The sequence below is a fragment of the Bos taurus genome, chromosome 10 (genome assembly GCF_002263795.3).
Source record: "Bos taurus isolate L1 Dominette 01449 registration number 42190680 breed Hereford chromosome 10, ARS-UCD2.0, whole genome shotgun sequence".
Classification (NCBI taxonomy): Eukaryota; Metazoa; Chordata; class Mammalia; order Artiodactyla; family Bovidae; genus Bos; species Bos taurus.
In genome coordinates, this window is record NC_037337.1 from 27387746 (window position 1) to 27402037 (window position 14292).

General features: G+C 35.3%; 1 protein-coding gene across 1 annotated transcript; it reads left to right on the forward strand.

The window, feature by feature from the left end:
- Positions 1–4462: 4462 nt before the first annotated feature.
- Positions 4463–5404, forward strand: OR4Q2 (olfactory receptor family 4 subfamily Q member 2). The gene has a single exon (NM_001390049.1). It carries the CDS (start codon positions 4463–4465, stop codon positions 5402–5404), a length of 942 nt encoding a protein of 313 aa, NP_001376978.1.

The window sequence follows — 14292 nt, forward strand, 5'->3', positions numbered from 1 at the left end:
CCTCTATGACCCACCTCCAAGAATATTGGAAATAAAAGCAAAAATAAACAAATGGGACCTAATTAAAATTAAAAGCTTCTGCACATCAAAGGAAACTATTAGCAAGGTGAAAAGACAGCCTTCAGAATGGGAGAAAATAATAGCAAATGAAGCAACCGACAAACAACTAATCTCAAAAATATACAAGCAACTCCTACAGCTCAACTCCAGAAAAATAAATGACCCAATCAAAAAATGGGCCAAAGATCTAAATAGACATTTCTCCAAAGAAGACATACAGATGGCTAACAAACACATGAAAAGATGCTCAACATCACTCATTATCAGAGAAATGCAAATCAAAACCACTATGAGATACCATTTCACACCAGTCAGAATGGCTGCAATCCAAAAGTCTACAAAATAATAAATGCTGGAGAGGGTGTGGAGAAAAGGGAACCCTCTTACACTGTTGGTGGGAATGCAAACTAGTACAGCCACTATGGAGAACAGTGTGGAGATTCCTTAAAAAACTGGAAATAGAACTGCCTTATGATCCAGCAATCCCACTGCTGGGCATACACACTGAGGAAACCAGAAGGGAAAGAGACACGTGTACCCCAATGTTCATCGCAGCGTTTATGCCAGACATTAAGATACTCCAAAGCTGTGGATGTCTCAGCCCATTGAATCATTCTAAAGGGATGAAACTGGCTATTATGAGCCAAAGCAGTATACTAACACTAACGAAACCATTAAGAATATGATGACAGCTATATTGAATTTACCCTGATCGAGGCATAGGTTTGCACGAAATGCTTGTTACCATGTATAGGAAGAGTATACAAATAATTAAAAACCCAAAGATGTTCATGAATACTGCTGATGAGGCAAACACAAATTAAAATAATGAACTATTATTTTACCTGTCATATTTGCAAAATTACAATAAAGATTGATATTATCCAGTGTTGGAAAGCTTGCAAAATAGCACCATGTATATTGTTCACAGGAGGGAAAAACAGTCTGTCAACATTCTTCTCAGAAATTTCACTCTCAGGCCTATATCCCTTCCAAATACCCAATAAATACCTAAATAACTATGAGCAAAATTCAAAATTTAAAATTATTCATTGTAGTGCTGTTTGCAGAAGTTATAAAATAATAAATGATATGCATGTCCATTAATGAATATTTATTTCATTATAGCAGAACTATTTTAAAATATTATGTATTATTTTAAAAAAATTAGCATTGCATACAGTATACAAAAGTATATCCATAAATCAATCTTTCTCTCTCTTTCTGTTCCTTCTCCTTTTCTCTCTATTCACCCCTCTCTCTTCTTCTTTCCCCTCATGGTATGGATGTGGCAGTGGAAGAAAGGGTGAGAATTTTATTCTTATTTACATAGTTCTATAATTTAGAAAAATAAAACAATATAGAATCTAAAGTGGAATCCTGACTAGAGAAGGCACTTCAAATAAAGAAAGTGGTGAAAAGGTTTACTGTTTTTGGCAAGGCACTTGGAACCAAACTTTTCCTAATGTTTCATTATCTTTCTTATTAACCTCAGTCCTGGGAACATTTACCTCTCGGCTATGTAACATTTTCACTTTTCACTTTCATGCATTGGAGAAGGAAATGGCAACCCACTCTAGTGTTTTTGCCTGGAGAATCCCAGGGACGGGGAAGCCTGGTGGGCTGCAGTCCATGGGGTCGCACAGAGTTGGACACGACTGAAGCGACTTAGCAGCAGCAGCATATAACATTTTAAAAATAGGTCTGCTATAATGAAATAAATATTCAATTAATGGACATGCATATCACTTATTATTTCATAACTTATGCAAACAGCACTACAATGAATAATTTTAAATTTAGAAATTTTAAATAACCCAGTTGACATACTGTAACTATCACCCAGCTGATATGTTGCAAAAAGGAATTTTTTCCTCTTTTTTTCCCCTATCCATTGCCATTTACCCCTGCATCCCACTATTACCCTAAAACACACATATTTTTTGTGTTTGGTAATTTCTGGCAATAGATTATGATTTAAAATTTTTAATATTCCCATTGCAATTTGATTATGAGTGCCTGAATCCCTAAATCCCTGAATGCCCAAATTTCCTAACAATGGCCAGTGTAACCTAGGGGTTCTTCTTTTATTTATTTCCTACCTCTATAGTATTTAGGATGGCTCCGTAATGTTAATGTGCCAGGCTTCTGTGACCACAAGACCCGAGAATCTACACTTTATATGCAGAAGGTATATAATTAGACTTAAACTCTATTATGTTGAAAGCTTTACTTCATGTTCCTGTTATCTATACCCATTTGCAAGATCAGTATTTAATGGAAATTGCAGAATTTTTCAGTAGTATATCATATTGTATATGTAATATCAACTATATAAATAAAAAATACACTTTAGAAAGCTTTCAAGAATGTATGACGCACTAAAGTTAATCATGTTTGCTTCTTGGTATTAGGAAAATTATTTTCCTCATGTTTATCATGTTTCTAAATTTCAGCAATAAATGTTCATTATTTTTGTAATTACAAAAATGTTTAAACATGAAAAATTAAATTGTGAAATACTTTTTGAAAAACATATTTGTCATCAAAACCTTGCTTTTAATAAATCTGAGGTTTTTTATGTTATAGCTAGACAACAATAATAGCTCTGTAAAAAAAGTTACATGGATTATAATTAAGGGGATTTTTAATCTGAAATTTAGTAACTAAAATAAGCAACAATTAAGTTGCAAATAAAGGACAAATCCAAATATTCAGTTTTTTAATATAAAATAAGAGTTTTACTATCAAAAAAGCTGTGTGGATATTTATAACTGCACAAATTCACAGAGTTATATATTAATCAAAAGTATAATTGAGTTTATTATAGAAAATTTTAAACTATCAATAAGTAAAAAGAAAGTTTCAATTGTCCAAGTAAATATTTATATTTTATTGTCTTTTCCTTTAGTATAGCTGTTTTATATAGCTTAACTTTTTTGTGTATATAAATTACTTTCATGTTTTAAGTATATTTTTGTGTGTTGTTTTATTTCCCTTTACTATTTTACCATTTTCTCTGGTTAATGAATCTTTTTGCAAGCATCACTGTAACAAAATGACACTTAAATTTGGGAAATTTTCTTCATATTTTTCCTTGATAATTTTAATTGTTAACATATAAATAACAATATTTCTATTCATATAATTGTTTTTCTTTTTTTCATATAATTTCTTTAATTGAGAAGTATATACATTTTACTGTTTTCTTTAATTTTTATTTGGTTTAAAGTATCTTTTTCAAAACTTGCATTCTTGTTAAATGCCTAAATGAAGATATTTAGTTCATAGACTCAAACAGGGCATGAACTATGATGATAAAGTATAAAGAATATTCACTGATATCTAAACTTGAAATTATTGTGTCTTAATTCCTCAAAACATTGCTGTGTGTGTGACAGCACTGTAGACTTTGAGTCAATAGCAGCTATTGCGTGTACTCACAGTCCTCAGTAGACTATTACCCACTTCATTTCATGCAGTAGCACCTTCTAGCTATTGCTCCTATGAATGGATGAAATATGCAAACACACTTCCTGGACTGCTAATTCTTTCATATAAGAGAAATCAATTCTTTGTGCCCAATTTGATAGGAGTCAAACAAGGGAGTAACTTGAATGTATGAATAACCATCATATGATTCTATTTAGATCAATAAAAGCATACTCTGTACCCATATGTCCACAGCTATGACTTAAGATGAGAAATGTTATTAGAGATAATAATAAGCTGGATGGAAGTGTATTATAACAATAATATGCAGGACAGACAGTCAGCAAACTTAAGTAAGTGTTATTACTTAGGTAATGAGCTAGCAATAAGACCAAAGTGGCAAATAAACTTCCCTCTGGCCATTTTTACAGGGTGGAGCCTCAAGAGTTATCTTCGTAGAAAAGGCCACAGGGTTATTATAATAGCCTAACCATCTATAGTGCGATGATTTCTTATCTCAGATAAAACCTTTGTAGACTCTAATGCCTGTACACTGGAATTTTAAATTCTATCTTCTAGTTTTATTTTTTCTAAAGATTATAATTTTTAAAAAATATTAATATCTTAGTGAAATGTAATATTGCCTTGAGACAATGTAAAATAGGGGAAGGAAAATGCTGACTGATGGAAGATAGAGATACATCAAGTTGAAGTTAAAAGTCCAGTACTGGTGACTTTAAAAAATGTTGGCTACTTCATCAGTATCTCAAAGCTAGAGTTGTTGGGAAATATGTATTCATATCATCTAAGGAAAAAATAATTTCTTCCAGCTAACCAATCAAGATGCATCCTAGAGAAAAAATTCACTTTTGAAATAAGGTTCTTACATTTTGTGTGAAATATCTTATCCAGTTTTAACATTACTAATGCCCCATTGTTTAATTTTTTGATCCAGGTGAAACCAGATCAAATGGATGAAAACCAAACAAAGGTAGTGAGAGAATTTATCCTGGCAGGTTTCTCACAGACACAATCTATTGAAACAGGGCTATTTGTACTATTTCTTCTCTTCTATGTGTCCACTTGGGTAGGAAATGTCCTTATCATGGTCACAGTAGTCTATGATAACCATCTGAATTCATCACCCATGTATTTCCTTCTTGGCAACCTCTCTTTCCTGGATCTATGTTATTCAACAGTAACTACCCCTAAGCTTCTGGCCGACTTTCTTGATAATGAAAAGCTCATTCCCTATGACCAATGCATTGTGCAGCTGTTCTTCCTGCATGTCGTAGGGGCAGCAGAGATGTTCCTGCTCACAGTGATGGCCTATGATCGCTATGTTGCAATCTGTCGCCCCCTGCACTATACCACTATCATGAGTCGAGGATTATGCTGTGTGTTGGTAGCTGCCTCCTGGATGGGAGGATTTGTGCACTCTACTGTCCAGACAATTCTCACTGTCCGTCTGCCCTTTTGTGGGCCAAATCAGGTGGACAACTTCTTTTGTGATGTTCCCCCTGTCATCAAACTTGCCTGTGCAGACACTTTTGTCATTGAATTGCTAATGGTATCTAATAGTGGGTTGATTTCCACCAGCTCCTTTGTAGTGTTGGTTTCTTCCTATGCCACTATCCTAGTCAAGATTCGCTCCAAGGAAGGAAGGCGAAAGGCACTCTCAACCTGTGGCTCTCACCTCATGGTGGTAACACTCTTTTTTGGACCCTGTATTTTCATCTATGCTCGTCCATTCTCCACTTTTTCTGTGGACAAGATGGTGTCTGTACTCTACAATGTTATTACTCCCATGCTGAACCCCCTCATCTACACACTTCGGAACAAAGAGGTCAAGTCAGCCATGCGAAAGCTGTGGGATAGGAGTGGACTTACTTGGAAAAAGCAGGAGACATAAGAAGATGAAGTGAGTTTTTGCAAGCAAAGAATCTTGGGTTAGAATAATTACTTTGGGAAGAATGTGTTAGGAGATGGTAGCTTAGTTGTTTGGTTTTCTTCCATTAAATCGTAATACTCCTATTTATGGTTTTGTAACAAAATTAAGCCCAGAAAAACTCCTTTCATACTGAATTGTTCTGTTTTCTGCTTCCTTTTCTTCCCTAAAGAAAATCTGGTTTCTGTTTCCGATCAATTTAGGCTCTTCCATTCTATCCACTTATCTAATAAAATTTTATTCTATACATTTTATATATTCAGTTTGCTATTATATACAGGTATAATCTACCCTTTCTAAATTCTCATCAATTTCTTCTCCAGCTTGCCACAGGTTTTGTCTTGGTCTCAGTTTTAACTTACTCCAACTAAAAGTCTGCAATGAATTAAGTAATGAATTTATACAGGTTTCTTACTCTTGCAAAAAAAAATCAATTAGATGAGTCAGAGTGAATCAAATTTATATGACTGTATAACAACAAACTAGTGGGATATATTAGTCTGCTTCATCACTTCACCACACTATTAATTACATCTAGAGTCAGACACGACTGAGCGACTTCACTTTCACTTTTCACTTTCATGCATTGGAGAAGGAAATGGCAACCCACTCCACTTTTCTTTCCTGGAGAATCCCAGGGACAGAGAAGCCTGGTGGGCTGCCATCTATGGGGTTGCACAGAGTGGGACCCGACTGAAGTGACTCAGCAGCAGCAGCAGCAGCAGTGTAATTGAGACAGCAATTGCCCAATACTGTGGGTTCAAATACCTCTCTTTGAATTACAAGTCAAGTAAGGTCCCTATCTGTAGCATGTATAAATTGATGCTATTTTCTAGTTCTTTGTGAGAGCTAAAAATGATGATAGATATGGATGCAGATTGGTGCCTGGTTCATAACAGGGTTTCACTATTATTTACTCATTGAAGTTGATACTTTTTCAAAAGATACAGATGGTGAAATTCTAAATTTCTTGATTTGCCTTAATGAAACAACAGTGTAACCTACTGTAACTGGTTTGTGGAGAATGCTAGAAAGTGTACAGAAATAAGTTACAACATTTCAACTTCATCAATTATTGGGCACAGTTTATATTACTGTCAATATTTTCATCAATACATTGGTTATCCTTAAAGTTATATTAAAACTAACTCATAGGTTTGTTTTTTGTTTATAAGCAAAGATAGGAAAATTAAAATGACATTCAAGTTTAGAACAAGCTAGACACAAATTTAATATAAGTGTGAAATACAAATGAAGCCTCCACGTTTTAGGGTTTTTATGTCAGTGAATTATAGAAGCCATTGCAGCAACTAATTTGTGTGACAGAGACAGAAGCCAAGAATATTTGGTTAATTCATTGGATACTGAGGTTTTTTCTTTATTATCTATACATTTCCGAGTCAGAGTCAGATTTAGTTCTCTCCTATGACAGATGAAGACTCACATGGTCCTGTAGCCAGAGCTGGTGAATGTGCAGAATAGATGCAGCGAAACTCCAAGTGAGTGTTTGAACCTCCACAAAAGTGTTTTCTTAGCACTTAGTATTGTTTAGTATCCAAGTCATGTCTGACTCCTTTTTGACCCCAGTGACTGTAGCCCTCCAGGCTCCTCTGGCATCGAATTCTCCAGGCAAGAATATTGGAGTAGGTTGCCATTTCCTTCTCCAAAGAATCTTCTCGACCCAGGGATCGAAACCGCATCACCTGCATTGCAGGTGGAATCTACTGCTGAGCCACCAGGCAGGCCCTACATATTCCTAACACTTACTTTTTAAAATGTCCAAAATAAAATGAATTAAAGATTCAATAAAAATATGCTGAATAAATGAAGGAGGCATCTGATTGATGTGGCAATGATTGGGGAGGATATTTCAAAGCTGAGGATTTTTTCCCCCTTACTTGGAAAGAGAATTTGCAAAGTTTTAACTGAGACATAGGAAACATTTTGAGATATATGACAGAGCAAGAACAGATCCAAGTTGCTTTAGTTCTTAAAACAGATATAAAAACATTTATAGATACACCACCTGTTGTCAGTGAAGACCAGATAGACACCTCAATACTCAGAAGATAATTAGGAAACCTGATTCATAACAGAAATAACTAGAAAGCATGTGACTTCATCTATAGAAAAAATGACTATTTATAATGACTATAGTTGAATTATTTGTCAGTCTTTTAGTTTTTATTGCTTAATAACAGTATTACTAACAGAGGAGATAGCGAAGGTTAAAATTCAGCAGGATTGAGGCAATTTATCATAAAGACATAATGCAGTTTATTTTTTTCTAGAGATTAAGAGAGAGGATCTCTCTTGCTCCTAGACATTTTCCACTAATCAATAATATATGGGAAAAAGTGATACTTAGGAATTTAAAAAATGGTTCAACATTTTGTAATAGGAGGAGAAGATAAAAGTACATAAAATAAAATCAGTATTCTTAGAAAATATAAAGAAACAGTTCAGTTCAGTCGCTCAGTCGTGTCCAACTCTTTGCGACCCCATGAACCACAGCACGCCAGGCCTCCCTTCCATCACCAACTCCCGGAGTCCACCCAAACCCAGATATAACTATAAATTCTACAGGATAAATGAGAATGCATGTTTAAACAGAAATACAAATAGAGCTCTCTAGAATTCTCAAGAAAGCAACTGCCCCAATAAAATATCCCTAATACTACTCTTTGATGACTTTTACTGCTTCTCCTGTCATGACATTACCACCATTTTTGCAACACCTGTATATCTGTATTTTAAAATAAGAAGCTTAAGAAGTCCATTGTATTTCTATACACTGACAATACAAAAATTGAAAATGTAATTAAAAGTACTAAAATTATACTACATGTAAAGCATCAAAAGCAAAAAGATTAAATAGAAAATAAAATAGTTATATATTTAATTCATAATTATGGAAAGTATACTTGATGAAATTCATCACATTCAAAAATAGCAGGAAACTCTTTATTCTTAGAGAGGATATCAATAAATATCTACTGAACACATCATCATGTGAATTTTTAAAAAGCTTTCCCATGAGATATGAAGTGTGCAAAGAGTCCCAATTTTACCATTTAAATAATATGCTGCTAGACGTCCTATCTAGGCAATATCACAAGGAAAAGAAACTAAAAAGCCATAAATGTTGGAAACAAAGAGACAAAATTGCCTTTTACAATGACATAATTTTAGCACAAGTGCATACTCTATGATTTCATTCTATAAGCTCAAGAAAAGAAAAAATAATGTATCCATTAAAAATCAAGACTGTAGTTATCCTTAGTGGGTGGAGAATGGAAGGGGGAGTGAGGGAACTTCTGATACTATGTTCCTCAATCTGTGTGTTCATTTTGTGATGAAACAATTTTGTTGAGCTATATAATCATTACTTGTATACTCCTCTAAATATATGCAATTCTTCAGTAAAAATGTTTATCTATAAAAGGTAAAAATAATAAATAAAATGTTACTTATTTGAATAGTATTAAAATAAACATCTGGCAAGATCAAAATAAAAATAAGGCAAAAAATAATTGAATTTTGGTAGCATAACTGTCCCTCACTTAATCCCTCTCTCAATACACCAGGCTGTTAAAACTTCATGGATGATTTTGCTAAATTTTCTGGAAAATACATTTCTCCCCCTGTGCAAAAGTATTCCAGAAAAATAAAACTTCTCATTCAATACCAAATGAAAAAGAAAAAGTAAATAAAATTATAAACAAATCTTACTGATTATTATGAAAGTGAAAGTCGCTTTGTCATGTCTGACTCTTTGCGACCCCATGGACTGTAGCCTGCCAGGCTCCTCTGTCCATGGAATTCTCCAGGCCAGAATACTGGAGTGGGTAGCTGTTTGTTTCTCCAAGTGATCTTGCCAACTCAGGGATTGAACCCAAACAGATTCAAAAAGATAACACTTTTACAAACTCAAGTTAAGGCTGTATTTGTGTTCCTTTATCAAGTAGAACTTATCTGAGTATTATTTATCCAAAGATGGTTCAACTTTACAGAATTTCTCAGCATAGTATTATATTGAGCAGATTGAAGAAGAAAAATATATTATTATCCTAACGTATGCAAAATATGACGACAGAATGTAAAGAAATTATCATTCTGTTGATATATTTCAGAATTTGGCAAGAGAACCACTCTCTACTATTTAGAGTCAATACTTTCAGTTATAACTGAACAAAACTGTGAATTTACTTTTGAGTTTTCTTGTTCCCCTTTCAACATATTCATGATGAAACTCTTGACACCCAACACCTCTGCTAGCATCTCTACAATCTTACACTCATTTTATTTTCAGGAAAAGAATATTTATACCAATCACACAGACCATGCTCTCTGCTTCTGCCTAAGATGCAATAATAAGGATTGGATTTACTTTTCCTTCTAACGTAACTTAACATAAAATACACAAAACAATAGTTCTCAGAACCCTGGACATCAGGCATTGAAGGACAACAATGGTCCCTAAGAGGGAAAACATTGAGTCCTACAATTGCCCAGCTTTTTGCTGTCAGGGATTTTTCTGGGATGCAGAGATATACTTCTGAGAACACATTCTGGTCCATTAGTAGAGATTTCTCTCACAAGAAAATCCTTCCAACAGTACCTTAATAGCAGTTACTCCTGCAGATTGATAATGTCAACAATTGTTCTGTGGTTCTCAATCATGGTTGTGAATTATAATTACCTGAGCCAGCTTACAGTTAAAAAAAGAAGCACATATTATTTGCATTTAAAAATCATTCCAGGTGATTTTTTAGTATAAGCAGCTTTCAGATTACACTTTGAGAAACACTGTATTATGTATTTAATTTACTTTATCTCAGAATAGGAAAATAAGTTTTATAAATGGTTCATCAAAACTCAAAGAAGTTCCTCTATTTGGAATGTATGACTTCCTATGAATTGACAGTGGTGAATTTCATGCAAAAGTTTAGTCTGTGGAAAACAGACACTGATGACTACTTTCACACTAGTTTTACTAACACATCAAGTATCCATGTTTATGTCCAGACAGTTAAATGCAGAGATTTCTCCACCTAGACTGATAATACAATGGTCCACATTCATCTTCATGGATCTGGCATAAGCAACACGAAGAGTCGAGCAGATATTAGAGACGGGACATAGCCATTGGATAGTTTATTAATAAAAAGAAACATAGGATTTAGCATATATTTGGGAACTTACTATATGACTGAGTCATGCTAAACTAAATGAAATATGTGTGTGCACATACATGTGTGTGCAGTAATATAACAGAATCCAGAATCCTAGGAGATAAAAAGCTGAAATAATAAGGGAAATCTTTTCTGAATATCAAAACTGAACTAGGTTTCCCTCTCATTTTCTCTCAGAGCATATCATGTTTATTCTTACCACAACTTTAATAATATGTTTTGATTGTGTGTATAACCAACTTCATTCCACTAAACTGGAAATGTGTGTTCTTAACCACTCTATCTTCACTCCTAGTGCAGTGCATTGAATCTTAAATATGGAAAGTGCTTGACAAACATTTGTCAACTGAGTAAATAAATCCATGAATAGTATTAGCTATATCTTTGATGATGAAAAGAGCTATGTCCAAAATCTGTAAATCAAAAAATCAGTATTACATCAATAAAAACTAAGGAAATTAATCCCCAAACAGATATTGATTTCCTCTTAAGCTTTTTCATTGTTCACCAATGCAATGAACATGAACTTGGGCAAACTCCAGGAGATGGTGAGAGACAAGAAGGCCCGGCGTGCTGCAGTCCACGGGGTCGCAAAGAGTTGGATGCAAGTGGGTGAATGAACAACAATGTTCACATACACGGGCATAGTCATAAAAATTGACTATGTCCAAATTTATAAAGTAGAAACACAGTATTATCATAATAGCAAGCAAGATGACTATAGAGAAAATATCCCAAGGAAGAAGTTGTTTCTTTTCTATGTTCTTTTATTGTTTAGGCACATGTGTAGGATTATAGTCAGAAGGGAAAACAGAAGTACTCAGGAGCATGCTTCTCCTGATTGACAACAATGTCCAAAATTATTGGAAGTTTCATCCAGTTACTCAAATAATTTATGCATTACCCAATTCTGTCCTTTGGCTTGATGTTTCTGAATCAACTTATGAGAAAATTGCTTGAATCCTCTAAACATTAACTTAGTTAATATCAAACTTAATTCTTGCTTATGATTGTCTTTCAGGATCCAAAGACATTCAAAATTCAGCATAAGATCTGAATCTGTGTTATTCTGACAAATGCTTCCTAATAGATGACTCCTTAAGGGACAGCATCAATTCAGTAAGATGCAATGTTTATTAAAAACCTACTATAGATGAAAATGTATTAATTAAATAGTCCAGTGTATATCATATAGTAAGTTTATGTTTATACCATGAAATATGTGGCCATAAAATATTGATTTTCTCATGTTAAAATTGACTTCTATAATTCAATACCATCAACATGCATTCAGTTTTTAAATAAAAAGTTTAAATATAATACCAGGGGCTGGCGTGAGGAACTCCACCCATAGCAAAGGTCATGAGGAAGGAGGCTCGACATACGCAAAGGCGGGATCGAGCCTCAGGAGTCCCCCTGGAAATTCTCGAGCATCTACCCCCATAACCAGAGCCTACCTACTTTACTACTTTGTGTTCTCACCTACACCTCTGACTTTACGGGGGCTGTCCCCCACCACCTCTTTCGGAGAAGGAGTTAACTTAGAGCTCCAGTTAATAATAATTCCTGGGCATGATAGGAGTGTTTTAACCTACAAACTCCTCTGAAGTTTCTCTAGCCTGCCTGACAGGCTTGTCCGGCCACGTGTGATTGCTCACAGCCTCCCAACCGTGAGAGGCACGAGATGCTTTAAACCTTCTAAAAACAGGTTCTTTAGAAAAGTTAGAAAACTATTAGTATAGTACAGTGGGCTGATTAAAAATTGTATTGGTGAAGGGTTTTTCATTTGTTGAGCCAATGTTCGCTGCTAAGTCTCCACATCCCCTGCCCTTATACACATTAATGAATATATAGAAGAAATAAGTATTAACCTTTGATGTTAATCACGTTGGACCTTAGGCTAAGTAAATTCTTTCCTTAATTAAAACCCACTACATCCTCACCCTATAGGAATGTAACTTTATCTGGTACCTTCGGAAGGTGGCGTCTGTTTTAAGAATAATCACTCTTGGAGAAATAAGTGTTCTGGTTGACTGACCACTGTCACAAGGAGAGGGCCATAAATTGTCAGCAGGCCTCCTGGCCAGAAGATGATGTAACACCCTTATGACCTCTGTATACATCTGTATGAAGCACCTGACTTTAATAAAAGTCAGGACTGCTGTCCCCACGTGACTTTTGTATAACATCTCAGTGTACAAAAACAGACCCTGCAAAATAAAGAATGGGATCAGTTCCTTGAAAGACTGGTCTCCCCATGTTGCTCATTCTCTCACCTTCTGGCTGAATTATCTGGAACGTGGAGGCTCATCAAGCCTACTAATTATGCCTGGGCTTCTAAGATCTGACCGGGGAGGCCTTAGTGTCTCCTCTCCTTAGGGAGAACGGGAGGACGCCTGCGGCCTACGTAGGTGATGTAAATTCCTTGCCTTGGAATTTTATTAGCTTTCCACGTAAACCAAGTTATTCAGTCTCATTTCTCCACTGAATTTTCCTACTGAGCTATCCTCATTCTATTACTCTTTATATCTCTAATTAATATTTAATTAAAGCTATCGTATCCTGATCGCCGAAGCCATCTCCCCTTCGAACTCCCTGGATCAGCCGGGGCTGGACCTCGGCAATACACATTCAAAAGAAAAAAATGATATGCTTTTCAAAGCAATACGATCCTGAAATTGTAAAGTATTTTTTCCTCTCAAGGTTTCAAAACTAGGACAAAGATTCTCATGGTATTATTTACTCTCAAGCTACTTTCCCTGTGCCAAGTATCTCATGTCTTGAATATCTATGAACTGAGAGCCCTTGCTGTGTTGGACTATAATTGTGTATGTGTGTATGTGTGTATGTGAGTGTGTGTGTGTGCTCAGTCATGTTTGACTCTTTGCAACCCCATGGACTGTAGCCCACTAGGCTCCTCTGTCCATGGGATTTTCCCAGGCAAGACTACCTGAGCAGGTTGCCATTTCCTTCTCCAGGGGATCTTTCCCACCCAGGGATCAAACCCATGTCTCTGGCGTCTCCTGCACTGGTAGGCAGATTCTTTCCAACTGTGCCACCTGGGAAGCCCCACTGGACTATGATTAGGAAATAAAAATTCATTTTTAATCAATTTTGTTAGACAAACTATTAAGAGAAATCTGGCTTAAAAAAATTTGTGGCGTCCATTCCACGGAGGATGCGTGGAACTGAGTAGACATAAGCATGCGTGCCTGCTTAGCAGCTCAGTTCTGTCCAGTTCTCTGCGAACCCATGGACTGTAGCCTGCCAGGCTCCTCTGTCCACGGTATTTTCCAGGCAAGAATACTGGAGTGAGTAGCCATTCCCTTCTCCATGGGCTCTTCCCAGGCCAGCGATCAAACATGTGTCTCTTGCATTGTAGGCAGATTCTTTACCATCTAAGCCATTAGGGAAGCCCTGAGTAAACATATATTGTATGAGTAATTACATATGCATATATATATAATATCACATGCAAAATTATGTATATATTTTGTTGAAATCAGTAACTACTTCTCTATAATGTAACACAATACAAATTATACCAATGTAATGTCAGAATGAAATATTTGATCAGAATTTTAAAAAAAGAAATATTTGACCAGAATTATATTAAAGAAAGATATCTTCTGAATGAATAAGAACATATAACTTTTT